We start from the raw sequence: 19,942 nt of genomic DNA on the forward strand, positions 1-19,942 counted from the left end.
ATTCGAATAAAGGTTTTCAAAAACAACAGGTACACGTCTTTCAAGTTGGGCATGTCATTATAGGCTTAAAAACTGTACATTGTAATTATTTTCGTTTGGCTGGTTTCTTGATTGTTCCTCTGGAGATTCTGCATTCATGGACTGCCTGACTTCAGTTTGCTACACCCTCGTTTGTAAGCCTTCCTTTTTCTGCGTTTAATAAATATATTGATTGAATTCTGCTCTGTTATTGCAAGCTTTGCTTTTTGGGTTCTTTCACTCTGCAACCCTGACACTCTCTGTGCCATTGATGAATCGCTGAGTTCCAGTAGGAATGTCTATAGTCATGTAGTCAAGACGGAACAGTCTAACATTTTATTTAGTGCATCCTGATTGGCTAAGATTGACATTTAAAGTTTGCAGGAGTGGCACATCATGAACGCAGTGTCTGAGCGTCTGTGCAATGACTTCATCAACATGAACCCCATTCAACTCACCTCTGTAATGACTGAATTCCAATTTGCTGGCCCCCAATAACCTGTTTCAAAGAAAAGAGTTCGCACAGTTTGTAGTCATGATGCAATAACCTTTTCTTTTTATTATTTAAGACGCAACGTTTCAACAAAGTACAGTACGACAGGCTAATCAGCTCACATGTATAGAGGCTGGGACAAAGGTGAACTCATCAAAGACCTGTCCTCAATCTGGAGGCTAGCCAACACCCTAGGTGGGTAATTGTTTGTCATTGTTGACAAAGGTATAAAAACATTAATATACATAAGTCAATGAATACAAAACATATATATATATATATATATATATATATATATATATATAATATATATATATATATATATATATATATATATTTATACAGTATATACAGTGTGTGTGTGTGTGTGTGTGTGTATATATATATATATATAGAGAGAGAGAGAGAGAGAGAGAGCAAAATACATTCATTGACTATTATAAAGGTTTACAGTATACATGGAACAGCAAGATACAAGCTAAATGTCTAACCACATCCTGGCTCTTGTCCAAAGCAAGACAATCAAGTCTGACAAGGAGACTGATTTGTGGAGCGCTCCTGGAAGAGAGAACTCACACAAAGAGAAACAACGGTAAACCATACAATATTAGTTGAATCATATAGAAAACCATATTAAATATTGTGGTCTTCTACATGGAATTAGCAGATTTTGAGATGCAACTTGTTAGCTCATAACAACATGCTCCTTGTGTGTTACAAGAACCTGGTTTTGATCGCGTGCGAATCTGTCTCTGGGCGTCTTGTCTCACATGTCTCCCCTCTCTCTCTGCCCTAGGTGTGTAACTCTAACCCTGTTCATGTCAATGTGTATGTCCGGGTTAAATACATGTCAGTATTCATAAAGTTGATGACTTTTCTTATTTATTTAAAGATTGTTGAACATTTCAAACTATTACATTGCTTAAATCTCCAACCCTGAGTTGAGGGGAGGGGTTTAGGAGGGTGGGAGAGAGTAAGGGGTGGACTAAAATCAACCACTCAGTCATCAACAAAGACTCCCCTCCCTCAGAGACTGGAACCCCCACCCCCCATGCCTCAGGTTCACTCCCATCACCAGGACATGGTTATATCACTGCGAAACCCGGAGGATTATGAAAGTCAGACGTCTCATCATTACTCAAACTACAACGTGGCTACTGTGAAACCACCAGTGTTAGTCCACACAGCAGGTAGCCTGCTCTTAGGCCACAGCTAGCACTACAGGTGTAACTGCATCTAAATGCAAAGACTTGGAAACTATTTCATAACATTGATCCGGTTCAGAGACACTGAGCTCGGTCCTAGCTGGCTTCGTCTTGGTCATTTTTAGGAACACTGTCAAGACAGACCACCTTCTGATTTGATATATTATAGAGCATTTTTATTTAGAAGGATCCTCCTCCAAAGAGCTAGAGAAAATGAATTTTGACGAGATCCTCATTCTCATCGGGGGATTTGGGAAGTTTCAGAAGCTCCTGTACGTGTGGATCAGCCTACCCCAGATCTTCCTGGCGTTCCACATGCTGGTCTCAGTCTTCACCGGAGCCATCCCTCCTCATCTGTGCCGCTCTGCGTGGCCCTCAGCCGACCCTGCAGCCCCCTTAGGCTACAACTTCAGCCTCCTGCTGTCCCCAGGCGGCCGACCAGAGCTGTCCTGCATGGCCAAGTTCAACCATAGTGCTGCTCTGGCTCCTAACCATAGCCATCACCCTGGGAGTTGCCAAGGAGGCTGGGAGTATAGCCAAGAGACCTTTCGCAGCACTGTGGTGACAGAGGTGAGTAGCACCATCGCACTGGAAACCCACTGACTCACTATTGGCGTCTCGCAGGCGATGGAGGGTTTCTATGATAGTTATTTATAGTTTCTTTTTAATATATTTTGTATTGGTCTTATATAGGACATAACAATACATCAACAAAATGAACAGACACCAGACTATAATGCATATAAAACATGAGTAATAAAGAGTTGGACATAATTATTAACAATTGGGCTTGTACAAAGTGGAGCAGTGGAACAGTCGAGATGACCCGTGATAGGACCCCAGATGTAGGCCTATTCGAATGTTGCTAGACTGTCTTTTTTTATTGCATCGCAGCCTCCACATTTATCGGTGATACAAACTCATTGAGCCATCAAGTGAAACATGGAACAATAGAAGTCTTCCACTCAGGCTACAAGTGTACCAAGCATGAGAGTCTGTCTGTTGGACAGAGTATGCGGCAGAGTGAGAGACGCTTCGGAACAACCAAAAAGGCAGTTCTGTGTTTAAACTTACCGTGAGTTTGGATGTAAGAATGCAGACTGTAGCCGTTGGATATGATGATATTAGACTAGAGAGGCCGGTGGGAGAGCTGAGGCTCCCGGCAGGCATCGAGGCCTCTCTACACACAACCTGACAACTGTTCCTCCGAGCCACAGCCATGACATGTGAGCTGTAGCCTCGTAAACCAGACTCTGTAGGAGGAGTCTGGTTTACTAGGCTAGTGGAGCTGCGGGTGGCAGTCTGGCGAAGCACTTGATTTATGAACCCTGCCTCTGGGCCTCATTCTTGAAGACTTAACTGAGAGATGACTATTAGGTCTCTTTGATATTGCTGATGATATTGATACCAAAGCGCCCTTTGGTATTCATTGCTGATGTCCAAGATGTGGTCGAACACTTTGAGCTCAAATCTTTGAGTTCGACCATAACGACAAACGTCTAAATCGAGACATTGTCTTGTGCCATGTTTTGTGCAGATATTAAATATAGAATATTAGAGGCAGACAGTTGACTCTGTAAATTAACAATTTACCCATTGTGAATATTAACAAAGATTACATGGAAATGTCTCTGACTCTGCATTAGGCAACCAAGGCAAGTGTTTGTACAGTTGTTGCTTGTGAATTAAAATCTTCTTTTCTTTGCTCTGTTCCTGACAGTGGGACCTGGTGTGTGATAAAGCCAGGTTGCGTCACATCGGGTCCTCCATCTACATGTTTGGTCTCCTCGTCGGGGCTGTTGTCTTTGGTGCCTTAGCTGACAAGTAAGTTTGTCTTTCTTAAGGTGGTTGCACACTGCTGCGTTTTTCGTTGCGAAATGCGTTTTTCAGGGCAAGGAGAGAGAGAGATAGAGAGAGCAAGGGACCGAGTGGTGCGCGAAACGGGCGGCAGTGTACAAACGTGATTGACATAACGTGAGGTTGATTTTTTTATTTGCGTGGTCCGAAATTCACTCCGATATTCGGCCCGAAAAACGCAGCAGTGTGCAACCACCTTTAGTCCATTAAGACCTGAGGCCAATTCTACAAATGCCTTCTACATTAGTAGTTCTTGCACTTTCAGGATTTCTCAAAAATCTTCAAAAATAGCAGATGCTCAAGCTTGTAGATCTGGGTTAACAGTCTGCTGCTAACAGCAACATCAGCTTTCAATTAGGGTTACCAACTTACCAGGATTGTAACAAATAATTAATATTAGACTATTATCTACTTTTTATATTGGCTCTAGCTCGCTTTGCCAGGGTTATACTATAAACAAAGATGGATGCTAATATTTTTTTCTTGTCACTTCTTGCCCTTTGCTTACAATGACTGTATAAGTAATGTTGCCACCCTCCTGTGTGAAGCAAGGGCACGTAAAATGTTATTGCTTCATCAGGTTTACAGGTGTAAAGCAGTGGGTGAAATTCGTATTAGTAAGTTGGTGCTGCTTTTGTCCCTTAAACCAGGGGTCTTCAACATTTTCAGGCCAAGGACTCTTTAGTTGAGAGAGAAATGAAGCAGGGACCCCCACAACCTGTACATATTCCATATAGTTCATCGTTTGACAGTACGATCGTCAGAGTATGTTGGATTCGTGTTACTGTGTGTTTTCAGATATTTAACCGCTTGAACCGGCACTTGACCTTTTCACTCTGTACTCTTTTTTTCCCCTCTACACCAAAGCGCTTCGCCGAAACTAGCCGATCTACAAGCTCACTGCGAGGCGTTGTGAGCTTGTAGCTCTGCTATTTTTGGCTAAAGTGGCTAAATATGGACGCTAGGGTTCAAGTGGTTAATGTAAAAAAAGAAAATAGAAAAAAAGGTTTCCATCAAACAACGATTTGGAGGACCCCCTGTAGTAACTCTGAGGACCCCCTAGGGGTCCCGGACCCCCTGTTGAAGAGCCTTGCCTTAAACTACTACGTTAGGCAGAAGTGTTAACTTTTTAAAAACATCTCCTGTTGCAGGTATGGACGCAGGCCCATCATCCTCTTCAGTCTGACCATACAGGCGGTCTTCGGGGTTGGTGCAGCTTTCGCCCCCAACTACTATATCTACATAATGCTACGGTTTGTGGTTGGAACGTCCATCTCTGGCGTCATCATGAATGTATTTGTCCTAGGTCAGTCCAACTAAAACATATACAGTATATCTTGTATCAATATTTGTATTGGTATCATTTGAATGTCTTCTATACTGTATATTCAGGTTACGCTAGAGCTACCCAAAAAACACAAGTGCTTGTGCAGGATTCTCAAAAATAGACCTGTTTTTTGCAAGAAACTGTTTGAAAATGGCTTAAACTTGAAGAACTAATGTTGCTTGTTTTAATCAAAAAATAAAAGCCTTGAATATTTTTGCCTAGAATGACATTCCCAAAATATAGATATGAGGTTGAAAGTAGATAATTAAAACAATGATCTTTATTGAGAAGATGGCAATCGTATTTTGGAATCAAGCTCTTCACATAGTTTCATGGTATATTTTTACAGTACACAAACAATAGAAGTTCATGCGTCCCTGTGTGCTTGACCTCGTGTGATTGTGAAGGCACCGAGTGGACAGGACTTAAGCAGCGGATGCTGGCTGGTATCATTACGGACTACTTCTTCGGTTTTGGCTACATCATGCTGGCAGGGGTGGCATATCTCATCAGAGACTGGCGCAATCTCCAGCTGGCCATCTCGGCACCAGGGTTCATCTTCGTTTTCTACATCTGGTGAGTCGCCTGTGACGTGAGACTAAATGCAAAAGGAGAGACGGGAAAATGTAATGGAAGATTTGACAGAAGATGACATGGATGATACCTTTTAGTTTAACAAATTCAATCTGGCATTTCTTGTCATTTTCCAAGTTGAAGGATTTCTTTTTTTTTTTTTGCCTATAGTCACATGCCAGATAGTTTTTAAGTGGCTTAATTCAGTATTTAGATATTTGATATTCATTTTTATCAGACATGCCCCCTTCCCATACAAACCCCTCGTAACCTAAACTCTGTTTGAAGTTACAATGGGTGTGTTTTCAATTAATCGAACTACCGGTATGTTACATTCATTGAAAACACATGTCCATGGTTCTGGTTTCTGATACTGTCCTTGAGATGGCTGTGTTTTCATTTTTTTTTTTATTATGAATAAAATAAAATAAATGAAAAGCGTAATTGAAAAAAAAAAACACCTATTAGAGGGGGGGGGGGGGGGGGGGGGGGCGTGTGTGTGGCTGCTAATCTTAGAGTTTCATAGTGGTTTCTTTTGTGATCATTATTCAAGGACAAAAGCTGCAGTGAATGCATTGCTTCAATGGCAACACGCTAGGGGTGTAACAATAGAGTAACTGTATCGAAATATCGTTTTCAACTTAAAAAACCGAAGTATATCGAAATGAAAACAGCTAAAATCGAATCGTATCGTTTTATTTTGTATCGTATCGAATCGGCAGTGCAAAGAATCGATTGTATCGATACTACCTTCTTGTGCATTGTATTTTGCATTTTTAAGAAGAAAAAATAAAAAGCTGGGGTTTCATTACTTTTCCTTTCCATATAGCTACACTGGTCTATCGATAAATGTGTGTAATCTCTGTGTTCATGTCAAGGTGCAGGTTTGTCAACATACAATGACCATGTATTTGGCAGATAATCACTGTGTTTACTTATTTATATCCATAATAATACATGTTTCCCTTAAAAACCTGCACTATCCACACCTTTCACACAGATTTAATTTCTTTGATAAATAGTTACTATATCGATTTTAAATCATTGAATCGAATCGTATCGTGTTGCCATGAATGAACCTATATCGTTCATGTATCGTATCGTCAACCATGTATCGTGATATGTATCGAATCGCTATTAAAATGTATCGTTACACCCCTACAACACGCCCACTTTTCAAATGTGACAGAAACAAACTGGCCTACTTTTGGGCCTCATGGAGGAATGTATGTTGTCTATGTAAATGTCTTGCCACTGCGGTGTAACAGTGATTCCCTATGGGTCATACAGTATGGGTATGTTTATCAGTGATAATGATTATTTCTCCTTGAATACGGTTAATGAATCATTACCAATTTATTATTTTAATAGACAATACCAAATCTGGGGGCGGAGAAGAAATACAAATAAAATATAGCATATCCATCTGGTACAGTACGTTTTATGTACTGTACATGATGTTTGACATAAGGTGCCTGAGCTTAGCAGCAGGTATATACAGTATATTGTACACCATGGTTCTTCAACTAGGGGGTCCTCAGAGTTACTACAGTCTTTGACTTCCAAATCTTTGAGTGATAGAAATGTGGAATCTGGTTAAGAATCTGGTTAAGAATTCTTAACCAGATTCTGAGAACTTTAGCCAAAAATAGCAGATCTAAGCTCAAAAAGCCTTGTGCTGCGGCTATTTTTGGCAAAGATGTTTGGTGTAGAGGGGAGAAGTATTGACGGTTCAATTGATTAAATATCTGAAAACACAAATTGACATGAATCCAAAATACACTGATAATTGTGCTGTGAAACAGTGAAATGATATGGAATCTATGATGAGGTTGTGGGGGTCCATGTTTCATCTCTCTCTCAACTAAGGGGTCCTTGGCCTGAAAACGTTGAAGACCCCTGTTGTACATGATATAGACATTAAGGTGCAAGAAGAATATCAGTGCGTTGTCCATGAGATTTAAGGTGCACGAGTGGGTCACCAGAACACCTCTTCTCTACATTGTCAGGCTTTTACCCAGGTCAGCTCGCTGGTTGATGGCCAATGACAGGAATGAGGAAGCATGGGAGCTGATCCGGAAAGCTGCTCGGATGAACGGAAGGCCTCTCCAGAAGGACCTGGAGCTATGCCAGGTCGGCTGCTTACCTTTTTGTTTGGTCAATAATATTTGTGGTTATGGATTTGTGAAGTTGCCGCTGCCTGACTGCTCGGCTACAGGTATGATAGCCGTCTTTGTAACCTTTTTCCAACGTCGTTCACAAATATGAAGGTAATGACATATGGTCCTCCTTCAGTAGTAGTTAAGAAAGAAAGAGGCCGCACAGCTCTTCAGCCACGATGCAAAATCCTTAATTTAAACCAACGTTTCGACTGTATCAGTCTTCTTCAGGGTTTGGTCCTTCAGTAGTAAAAATGGGGTGTGCTCCCATTCAGCAGCAGTATCCACTCCAGGCAACAAAGAAGAGACTGCTTCCATGTATTTGTATTGTAATGTTGAACTGAGACGGGCTACCAACATGCCCAATTGGCCTGTAGCTCTCGCAGAATGATTGCCCCAGAATAGGGATGCTAGGGTTCATGTGGTTAAGTCATCATGTACCTACTGTTGGACTGAAGTATAAAACTGAGTTCTGTTGGTCAGGCGTCTTCAACAGGGGGTCCGTGACCCCTAGGGGTCCGTGTGGATACTGCAGGGGGTCCCCGAAATTGTTGGAGTAAAAAAAAAAAAAAAAAAAAACTTTTTTATTTTTAATTTAAAAAAGAAATAAAAATGTAATTTGTCTTTAAACATAAAAAAACATGATTCTGTCTCTTTTGAATGCAATTCACCCTTTGTCAAGTCCCGCCCGTTGTCCCGCCCCTCTTCACACCCATTGGTTGCTGTGTCTTGGTGGGACACTCGGTGGGACACTCCATCCACTACCATTGTAATTCAGTTGCTTCGTATTGTTATTCTGTGTGTTCAATTCTAATTTCAAACTTGGTTTCATTAAAATGGAGCTGCTCAGTGGCAGTATAGTGACTCAGCATGTTTTTTAATGTTTTTATTTCTCCAAAAATGATTTTTTAGCAAATTCAACATAAAAACGGCGGAACCAGGGCGGGACAAGGCAGATAGAGCCTGCTGGTTGGTTAGTCAGGAACCAACCAGAAGGCTAACAAAGGGTGAATTGAGTTTGACAGATTGTTAGTGATAGATTCTTTGAGATTCATTGAGTATTGACATTGGTTCTCAGTTAATAAGGTATGTTTAAGGTACGGCCACTTGTACAGTACATATGCATGTTATATGTTGTAGCCCCACCCCCACCCTATGAGGTAAGGGGTCCCTGCTCCATCTCCCCATCAGTTTGGGGGTCCCTGGCCTGAAAACGTTGAAGACCCCTGCTGTAGGTATACTAAGAGTTTGTTATTATCATTTTTCGAAAACCCAGACTGCAAGGTTAATCTTCTCATGCAAAAGGTGCTGTTTTTGAAGCGGTGAAAACCGCTTCCTATGAGTGGCTTTGTGTTTCCCACCCCCATATATGGTCATTTCAGTTCAGAATGAACAGGTTTTTTCAAAAACAAAATGTGTGTTTAATTTCCATATATGGTGATCTCAGTCCAGAATGAACAGGGTTTTTCAAAAACACAATGTATGTCACCTCATGTCTATATATGGTCACTCCAGTCCAGAATGAACAGGTTTTTTCTGTCCCGTACGTCCAGAATATCAGTCCAGAATGAATAGGCTTTTTCAAAAAGCAAAATGTGTGTCCCATGTCCATATATGGCCATTTCAGTTTAGAATGAATAGGCTTTATCTGTCCTGTACGTCCAGAATATGTGTGTAGTGTCCCTCCCGGTCAGATGAATGGATACTTTGAGGATTGGTCAAGCTTCACATGATAATTCAGCCCTCCATTCTTTATATATTCATTCAGAATATATAAAGAATTGTATAGATGTATAGATCACAGAGTTCATAACTCTAGAACACATAGAATAAAAGTTCACCGCTTCACTTCGAACCGAGGTTTGATTTTTTTCTATTCACACGCAGGGCTGTAACGACAAAGTGAAAACTGAAGAGAGGAGAAAACACACCGTGATTGACCTTGTCCGAACTCCAAATATGAGGAAGCAGTCGCTGATATTGTTTTACTTATGGTGAGTATCTGTTTACTGCCTCTGCTCCTGGAGGTTTTGGGAGGCCGTGGCGGGCTCCTGCAGAGCAGAGGCAACAAGGACCCTCTTGTTAAAGTTAGCCTGGTAAACATCAAGCTGCCAACCTTTTAACCACTTATGCCCTATATACTTCATCGTACAGCGAATAGCAAACATGTTGTGAGCCTGTAGCTATTTTAGAACAGTGGTTCTCAACCTTTTCAGGCCGCGACCCCCAAAATAATCATATTTGATTTTGATTTTGATTTTGATTTTTTGATTTTGGTTCTATTGTGAAAATAGCTGATCTACATGCTCACAACACCTCGCATTGCGAGGCGTTGTGAGCATGTAGATGTAGATTGGCTATTTTCACAATTTATGCCTCCAATATTTGACAATTTGACCAATGTTTAATTTGTAATTTTAGAGGTATAAAAAGTCTGAAACTTTATGTTGGTTTGTTCACTGTTGAGTGAGAAAATAAATGTTGCATATTAAGCTAATCATCTGGGGACCCCCCAAAATAATTTGGGGACCCCCCCTGGGTCCCGACCCACAGGTTGAGAACCACTGTTTTAGAAAACTAGAGGTTCGGGCCGCTACGCGACCCTCACAAAGTCTTCTTTCAAAACTATATGCTATATACTAGGATCTGGAGTCTGGACTGACATGAATGTGCGCTGTAAACAACTGGTTGGTACAACCACAGTGCTGCATTTCTTTTTAACCACTTGAATCATAGCATTCCTATTCTTGGGGGAGCATTTGCAATAGCAGATCTACAAGCTCAAAACGCATCACGATGCATTGTGAGCTTGTAATGAAATGTATATATTTATGTATTTTTTTAACACTAATAAATACAGTTTCTGACAACTTGTTGCATTACAAAATATACTCTTGTGCTCGAACCCTGCATCATTTCTTCTTCTGTATAGACAGACATTAGAATGTCAAAGGAGCTATAGGTGTAGAGTATGACTTTTAAGTGGTTAAAAAATGTATATCTACATTTTGAAAGAATTCACCTATAACAGTGGTCCTCAACCTGTGGGTCGGGACCCCCCCAAATTATTTTGGGGGGTCCCCAGATGATTAACTTAATGTGAAACATTGTTTTCTCGCTCAACAGTAAACAAACCGACATGAAGTTTAAGAGTAGAGAGGGTATCTGCACACTTCTAAAGTGACAGTTTAGGGACTTTTTAATACCTCTAAAATGACAAATGAAACATTGGTCAAATTGTCAATTGTTGCTCCATTATTAATACATTCTCTGAAATGGACAAGCGACAGTGTGCGGGGTCAGTCTGTCTACTCGTCAGATCTCCTCCTAATGTTTTGTTACCCATGCACCTGCTAGAGAGGAACTGGGTGTGCGAAAGCCTTCTCTTCATAAATATTAGAGGCTGACATTGTGAAAATAGACGATCTACGTGCTCATAACGCCTCGTAACGTGAGGCCTTGTGAGCATGTAGATCTGCTATTTTCACAATATAACCATGTTATGCAAAATGTTATGCCTCAACTCTAGTGCTCGTAGGGGGGTGGGGGGTCCCCAGTTAAAATATGATTATTTTGGGGGTCGCGGCCTGAAAAGGTTAACCCATTTAGGCCTAGGGTTATTGACTGCTTTAACTATTGAAAAATAGCAGATATACAAGCTCACAGCGCGGCACCGAGTGCCGCGCTGCGAGCTTGTAGATCTGCTATTTTTGAAAAATCATGATTTTTTTTTTGCAAGTCTTTGAATATATCTACTTAAAAGCAAACATTTGTAACTAAATATTTACTTCTGGGCGGTCCCTGGAACAACATATTTTGAGATGGGGGTCCGCGGCCAAATACCTGTAATTTTGGGGGTCCTTGACATGAAAAGGTTTGAGAACAGCATGATTTAGAGGAAGGATTTAGAAGTCGGGTCAAAGATCGGGTCAAAGATATTCAAAGACTTGCACTCATTTTCACGATTTTTCAAAAATAGCAGATCTACAAGCTCGCAGCGCGGCACTCGGTGCCGCGCTGTGAGCTTGTATATCTGCTATTTTTCTAAAGTTAAAGCATAAAATAATGGTTAAAGTGGTTCAAATCTAACGCGACTCGGGCACGTTCCAGGTATTTGAGAGTTAAGCTCTTCATCACTGTTTTCATTCCTCACCCTGCGTCTTTCCTCCCGCCTCAGGTTCATCAACATCCTGGTCTACTACGGCTTGTCCCTCAACGTCTCAGACTTTGGCATGAACATCTACCTCAGTCAGATGATCTTTGGTCTGGTGGAGATGCCCGCCCGCACCATCACCCTGTTCACCCTCAACCGCTCCCGCAAGTTCTCCCAGCTGGCCTTCCTGGCCGTGGCTGGCATCGCGTGCCTGCTCACCGCCTTCATTCCCAACGGTATGGCCGGGCGGCGGACCAGCTCAGACGCACATGATCTGACTGGGCTCCCAAACCATTTTGTGTGTCCCTGCAACCCAAACATACAACAATATTTGAGAATGAATTAAAACCCATTCAGAATGGGTACACATTAGGGATGCCCCGATCAGGGTTTTTTTGCTCCCGATCCGATACCGATCAAATATTATTGCTTCCGATTCGATCCCGATCTTTCCCGATCCGATCTTTTGGCAAGGCATTAAGAAGAAAAAAAAATTCTATTCATTCTATCACTTGGTTCTCAACCTTTTCAGGCCGTGACCCCCAAAATAATCATATTTTAACTGGGGACCCCCGACCCTGAAGAGTTGAGGAAGTATATTTTGTATAACACGGTTCTATTGTGAAAATAGCAGATCTACATGCTCGCAACGCCTCACAACGCGAGGAGTTGTGAGCATGTAGATCGGCTATTTTCACAATTTCTGGCTTTAATATTTGACAATTTGGCCAATGTTTAATTTGTCATTTTAGAGGTATTAAAAAGTCCTTAATTTTTCACTTTCGAAATGTGCAGATACCCTCTATACACTTAAACTTTATGTTGATTTGTTTACTGTTGAGAGAGAAAACAATGTTGCACATTAAGTTAATCATCTGGGGACCCCCCCAAAATAATTTGAGGACCCCCCTGGGGGTCCCGACCCACAGGTTGAGAACCACTGAGCTAGTTGACAGTGCAGAGAGACATAATTGCCTTCCTTTGATCCATTAGCAAGGGGCCAATTACTACTTATTGGCATCAGCTGCCAGCTGTACACAGAGTCTGACACAATCACCTTCCCTCTGCAGTGCTGTCTGTCTCATTTCTCCAAAAGCCCTTGAATATGATTGAAAATGATTAAGGATTACTGTGATTATGGTAAGCTTACATTTCATATCGCATTCACCTTACCTGTAACTTTCAGTACTTCCAGAAAATATTTTTTTGAAAAAAAAAAAAAAAAAAAAAAAAAAAAAACTTTTTTTTTTTTTCGATTTTTTTTCCCCCGATCTCCGATCTTATAAAAACGGCCATATCGGCGGCCGATCCGATCACGTGATCGGGATCGGGCAACACTAGTACACATGATTGTGTATCATTATTTTATGCTTTAACTATTGAAAAATAGCAGATATACAAGCTCACAGCGCGGCACGAGTGCCGCGCTGCGAGCTTGTAGATCTGCTATTTTTAAAAAATCGTGAAAATTAGAATTTTGACCCGATTCTATAAGTGCCTTTTGAATCCTTCTAAGGTTTTTTGAAAAATCTATGTTTCTATGTCAGCAATCTGGCTTAGCCATCGTCAAAGAAAAGGTCCTTTTCACTTAACTGGAGCTCAGTTAGTCTGTTCTTGAGAGACTACAATGTCAGCGGTTCTCAAACCTTTTCAGGTGAAGGACCCCCAAAATGATATGTATTTGGCCACGGACCCCCATCTCAAAATATTTAGTTCCAGGGACCACCCAGAAGCAAAATTTGAGTTACAAACGCTCGCTTTAAAAATACATATATTCAAAGATTTGCACACATTTTCACAACTTTTTCAAAAATAGCAGATCTACAAGCTCGCAGCGCGGCACTCTGTGCTGCGCTGTGAGCTTGTATATCTGCTATTTTTCAATAGTTAAAGCATTCAATAATTCTAGGCCTAAATGGGACCATGAATCTTTCTTGTGTAGACCTTTCCATCGTAAGAACTGTCCTGGCCATGGTTGGGAAGTTTGGAGTGACCGCCTCTCTGTCCATCGTGTACGTCTACGCGGCTGAGATCTTCCCCACTGTTGTCAGGTGAGCATCTTAAAAAGACTCCCTGAGACATGCATGTGAGTCCAACCCATCTGCTCCATGATAGCAGGTGAAGCATACATATCAGTCAACATCCCTTTAAGTACATTAACACCTAGTTTGTCCGATCTACACCAAATTTGATTTATACATTGAGAACATTCTAAAGTTTAGAGGCCCTTCGATGTTTGATTCAAATTTGAGGCCTAATAGAGGGTATGGATGTCCACTGAGACCGCCCCCTTAATCTAGAGTCTGAGTGGCAAAACATTGCGCAGCATGGAGCGTTGGAGTTTGATTGATTGATTGAAGAATTTATTAGAAGTTTGCAATAGAAAAAAGTACAGTTTCATGACAGGAACAAATCACTGGTACAAGGTCAACTAAAAGGAGATCCTAGAAAGCCGAGGCTTATTTCCACAGGAACCACACTTTAAGTATCTCATATAACATTGAAAGACAGACGGATAGAACATAGTACTTTATCTAGGATAATATCAGTTTCAAAAGCATAACATCAAATACAAAGGCAGAAAAAAGAATAATAAAAAAGGGGGGGGGGGGGCATGGGGGCTTAGTCTATTTACAAGTCACGGGTAGCAGCTGTCTGAAGGTGACTTTTCATACCAATTTTGAAGGAGGCTAGGGATTTGCTCTCCTTTAGGGCTTGAGGAAGGGCGTTCCACATGTTGATGGTGTAGCAGGAGAACGAGTTAGAGCCTTGTTTAGTGTTAAATCTACGTTGATGATGATTCGTGGAGCTGCCTCTGGTGTTGTGGTCGTGAACATCCTTGACCTTTAAGAAGTAGTTTGTCAGGTACATGGGAATCTTGGAGGTGTAGTGTATCTTGTACACCAGGCCCATTGCAAGATGCTGTACTCTGTCAGCTACTTTGAGCCATCCCACGCTTTCGTGGTGATGATCGGTAAGGAGTTTGGAAGTGCTAGTTGCAAATCACTCAATGGTCCTGCATACCACCTGTTTCTAAATTGCACATCATGCAGGAGGCAGCAGGATGTTGTGTTGTTGAAAACGAGTGCTTCCACACTCTGACACTTGGAAAAATAATCACCTGCACAGACAGAAAGTAGCTCATAACATGTCTATCGTGGAAACAAAAACTTTAAATTAAAGCTTTCAGTACAGCTGCAATGTTGCTGAGTTTAACTTTGTTTAATACAATCAGATGGGACTTTTCTGTTTGGATGTATGGGCTGTCAATGGCAGAAATTAGTTTTTTGCCACTCAGTAGGCATCCCACATAACTTCCAGAAACAGTGATGTCACGTGCATATCCTCTTTCACTTCTGCCCATAGGTAGGTGCCAAAAATATGTTAGGTTGCACTGTATATAGTATGATTTAGAAATGCTATTCCAGCAGCTTCTTTGCACTGTAGCAGCTGCAACCTACAACTTGCACAGGCCTGGTGGAGATAATGAGCTCAGACAAGCACACTTATCTAGTTTTTGTAGTTTATTTTAAAGCAGCAGGGGGCTGCAGCCAGAGGTTATGGCTATTTGGGGATCCGTGGCATGGAAAAGATTGGGAATCCCTGGTATGCTCTAGCCTAGGGGCTCCGTGGGGCAGAAGTGTCCCCTTTTGACCGCTGATGCTTTTCCAAGAAGGTCCTCTGGAGATAGAAAGAGTGGTTTTCAGTTAATTATGGCTGTGTGCTGTTCTCCGTGGTAATTTGACATTAAATGGGCTGTGGTTATTATGTAGCTAAATGAAGGGTGACTAGCCAAAAACATTATAAAATGACTGAGCCAGCCCAGTATTGTCCTCCTTCCCTCAAATGACACTCAGCAGCACACGTGGCACACGTGGCTGTCCATAATGTATTGCTGTTCTACATATACTGTATCTACTATACTGTATCTGGTAGCGCTAACATCTGACTTCCTGGTCTTTAATACATTGAATTTAATCTAATCTTTGCTGATTCAAATGCCATTTTTATTCCAATTATAATGGAGCGTCTTTGGTCTCCCTTTGGCATGTTGGTTCAGGAGTGCAGCCCTCTTCTGAATCTGAACAAACAACTGTGAGCGTATTGCTCATACTTGGCATTTGGCAAATCAAAAAGCAAAGGCAAGTAGTAGTACCACTTGGACTATTCCGCTTCCTCCTCTAGACTAAAGGGGACACCGGCTGTGGACGGTGCTGGTCAAAACAGCCACCCCCATTATTATCAATGAACATACCCACATCGGTGGTGTCAGTCGCTCGCAGGCGCGCGTTCACGCCTTGCCCGCCGCTCCGATACGCCACTGTTATATTTCCAGGCGTTGCCGCGCGGTGAAAAATGTCTGCAACCGGTGTGTCTTCCCCTTTAGTGGTGTTGTATGCAGGTGCAACTCATTCAGAATCAAGAGGAACGCCTGTTAAAGTTTAAGCCAGGGGTTCACTGCTGTTGGTTTTGTCCATTGTACAGTATTGTAAAAACATTTCATATTGTTACAGTACATGTACATTCATCTAAATTAGTTTATTGACAACTATTAATGCTGGACAAACGAATGAGGCTAGTTTTGTTGTTTTCTTATCAGGTGCCTGATAATCTCTCAAGAACAGATGTAGTGAAACTGAACAAAAGCGAAAGGGCGCTGTTTTTCATTTGACGATGGGTTCCCAGATCGGGTGCCAGATAACACAAGGCTTGTGACAAAAAATGATCATTGATAATTAGTGTTGAATTACCTTTTATTTCCTCACAACTAACACAAATATATATTATATACACACTGGACTGTTACTGGACTGCTCGAACTTACTTTAGTCAGATGAATATAAATGTCTTTGTATTCTTCATTTCCCAGTAGAGAGAGGGCACGCACACACCTGAAATGTAGTCCTGCCGTTTCTGCCAATAAAGCTTTTACTGGAATCCTGGACTTTGTGTGTTTTGATCAGTCACTACAGCGGTGGGCTGTATTATTCTTGAACCCACATGTAGGAGAGAAGTCACTTATTTTACCCAATATCCTGTGAATATACGCAGCTACCACTACATACATTTCATATTGTCTGTCTGTCTGTTTTTCTGTCTCTCGGTCTCTCTCTCTCTCTGACAGACAGAATGGCATTGGTATGTGCTCCATGTGTGCCCGGGTTGGGGGAGTGTTAGCTCCCATCATCTACCTCCTGAGGCAGGTCAGTGAGCAGGCCCCCATGGTTCTGTTTGGCCTGGGCACCATAGTGGGCTCTGCTCTCACCATACTCCTGCCTGAAACGGCCAATAAGCGGCTGCCGGACACTATCGAGGATGTGGAGCGACCCAACTCCAGGTCTGAGTCATTTGTCTTTTTGTTTTTAGTTTTATTGCCCCAAAAGACTATATCTGTGATCTGGCACATAGCAAATCGTAACCACTTGAACCCCAGCATCCTTATTCTAGGGGGAACCTAGCTCTGAGCTCTGAACTTGTAGATCAGCTGTATTTTTGTGTAGACTGAAAAAAGCAGTCCAAGTACAGTTTTTACTTTGTTTCACTAAGACTTGAGGGTTTAAGTGGTTAAAGATGTGGTGCTGTGATTTCTATTCCACCCTACAACATAATCATCAGGTATTATTATTGCGACCGCAGGGAGCAGTTTAGTGTGAAAACCTGCAGCAATTGTGTCACGCTGTACTCTTGCCTGTCACGCTGTTACTCTAAGCTGTTACTCTTGCCTGTCACTCGTTTGCGCTGATTGCACTCAGCTACTCCCCTACACACACACACACACACTAGGGGTGCAGGAAAAAATCGATTTGAATTCGAATCGTATTTCTAACATGGAAAGATTCAGAATCGATTCTCATTTTCCAAAAATCGATTTTTGTATTAATTATTATTTATTAGATATTATGATTTTTATTTTATGATTTTTTATTATGACGTTTTGTTATTACGATAATTAAATAAATCAAACATGTTGGATTTACCGTTGTTTGTTTACAATTATAGCAATAAGTTGAACTTTTACAATTATAAAAGTTACATAAATGTACTTTCATGCCAGCAGACTAGAGTAGATCCTGATATGAATTGAATAGAGAATCATTTTGAATAGAGAATCATTTTGAATAGAGAATCATTTTGAATGGAGAATTGTTTTGAATAGAGAATCATTTTGAATGGAGAATTGTTTTTAAATCGGAAAATAATCGTTTCTGAATTCGAATCGTTTGGATTTGAAATAATCTGAAAAAATCGTGAATCGTGACATCAAGAATCTATTCTGAATTGAATTGTGGGATACCCAAAGATTCGCAGCCCTAGCCCACACACGCACGTGCGCGCGCACACACACACACACACACACACACACACACACACACACACACACACACACACACACACACACACACACACACACAGAGATCAGCTCAATTGATGCCCAGCACACCTGAAACTGATCAGTTTGGCAGAGTCTCCAAGTGTACAGATCTCCTCTTCCCTTTTCCTCCTCACATGTGCTTTGAAGAGCCTTTGCTTGTAAGTGTTCATGTTTTAGTTGTACTTATACTTTTGCATTTCTGTATATTGTGCGATATGGGGGTCTAGTAGAGTAATGTTAACTCCATAGACACATTAAACCCAGAAAGTGTACCAAAACTATGGCACCACCTCTTTAAGTGTTATTGAACTCTGAGAGTGTACAAATGTAACCAAATGGACGCTTACGGGTCCACAACAACATGTACTGTATATTAGTCAATATTATAACTCTATGATATTAGTACTCTAATAGAGTTACAAATGGATACAAATTGAACACTAAGGATTTTACTGTCGATATGAAAGGTTGCAGTGACTGGATATGAGTTATTGATGTGTGTGTAAAGGCAGACTGTGTGAAAGTGAGTTTTTACTGTACACACTTTAACAGGATGCTTGATCTTTGACGTTATGGAACAGACTGTAATCACTGTCATGTAGCATAACATAGTGTTAATAATTATGCTCACGATGGCATATTGTTCTTTGTAACGCATTGTGAGCATGTAGATCTGTTCCATTTCCCATATCCCCTCCTGATTGGCAACGATTGCTTTCTAAAGTTTGTGTATGCGACGTGACGGTCGATTATCTCCCGAGTCCCAATTAGGGAGTCTTACTGGTTTAACTAAGAATAGCGTAGTCAGCGCCCACACCCTAGGTGGGGTTGGCGAAAGGGCCTTTCTGTGTGGAGTTTGCATGTTCTCCCCGTGTCTCCTAGGGTAGATACCATCACAAAAACATGCAGTAATCCTGGTCTCAATAATGCCTCCCCCTGGCCAGCCGGGGCGCCTGATGGAGGGGAAAGGAACTGGTTGGAATAACGTGTTCCTTCCATGCGCTAGGTCCATACCGGGGAAATCCCCCCTGTCAGGTGAAAAGAAACAACTTGGACTACTCATGCATTGAAGGAAGCATGAGGTCAGTCCGTTGTCTCCCCAGGTGCAGCAGAGGGATAGCAGAGCCCAGGATTACATAGCTTAGGCAATTGGCACTGGGTGAAAAAATGGGTTACAAAATCGTGAAAAAAAAAAAAAAAGAATAGATGGTTTAAAATTTAAACCACTATTTAAACTTAAAATAGTTAAACTGTTGAACAGTTATGTAATGTAAAAATGAGTCTTCCACAGTCGTATCATAGAGGCATGAAAGTAGTATACTGTCTCATTCTCACACAGCAGTGAGGAGGAAGAGGCGGAGGAGGGCACTCTGAAGCCAGTCCAGTCTTCTATTATGAGCCCTGTCTGATGATCACAGACATCAGAGAGTGATGGATGCCATCAGAAAGCAGCACCGGATACTGTCTCCAAGCTGGAGCCAGGGCAGCGTGAGAAGGAAATGTCCAAGCTCTCAAACCAGGTATCCCCCCCTCCTCATTTCACACAGTGGGACACCCAGCACTGAAATGGCTTCTTTACTGAATCCAGCAATCCAAGTACTTTCCACGTTAGAGAAAATGTCAAACGGTTGGTAATTTGTGGTACAAACTTGCTTTAATATCGTCTCTTTGTTTTGTTTTTTACTTTGATGTCTTACAATGTACTATACAATATAATCACTTTGTCACAATGATTGGTTTAGCTTATAATGAAATTGTATTAGTAAATATTAGTACTGTAAGTA

At 41.4% G+C, this 19,942-nt stretch overlaps 1 protein-coding gene across 1 annotated transcript; it reads left to right on the forward strand.

Moving 5' to 3' along the window:
* Positions 1-1,929: 1,929 nt before the first annotated feature.
* LOC308301137 (solute carrier family 22 member 6-A) lies at positions 1,930-19,567 on the forward strand (the record flags this gene model as incomplete). The annotated part of the gene is made up of 10 exons (XM_080745032.1): positions 1,930-2,286; positions 3,437-3,540; positions 4,725-4,879; positions 5,308-5,476; positions 7,483-7,606; positions 9,520-9,626; positions 11,810-12,021; positions 13,728-13,836; positions 16,911-17,123; positions 19,498-19,567. 10 exons carry the CDS (start codon positions 1,930-1,932, stop codon positions 19,565-19,567), a joined length of 1,620 nt encoding a protein of 539 aa, XP_080601158.1.
* Positions 19,568-19,942: the final 375 nt, after the last annotated feature.

The sequence above is a fragment of the Nannobrachium achirus genome (assembly GCF_963921795.1).
Source record: "Nannobrachium achirus genome assembly, chromosome: 16".
In the NCBI taxonomy this organism is placed as follows: Eukaryota; Metazoa; Chordata; class Actinopteri; order Myctophiformes; family Myctophidae; genus Nannobrachium; species Nannobrachium achirus.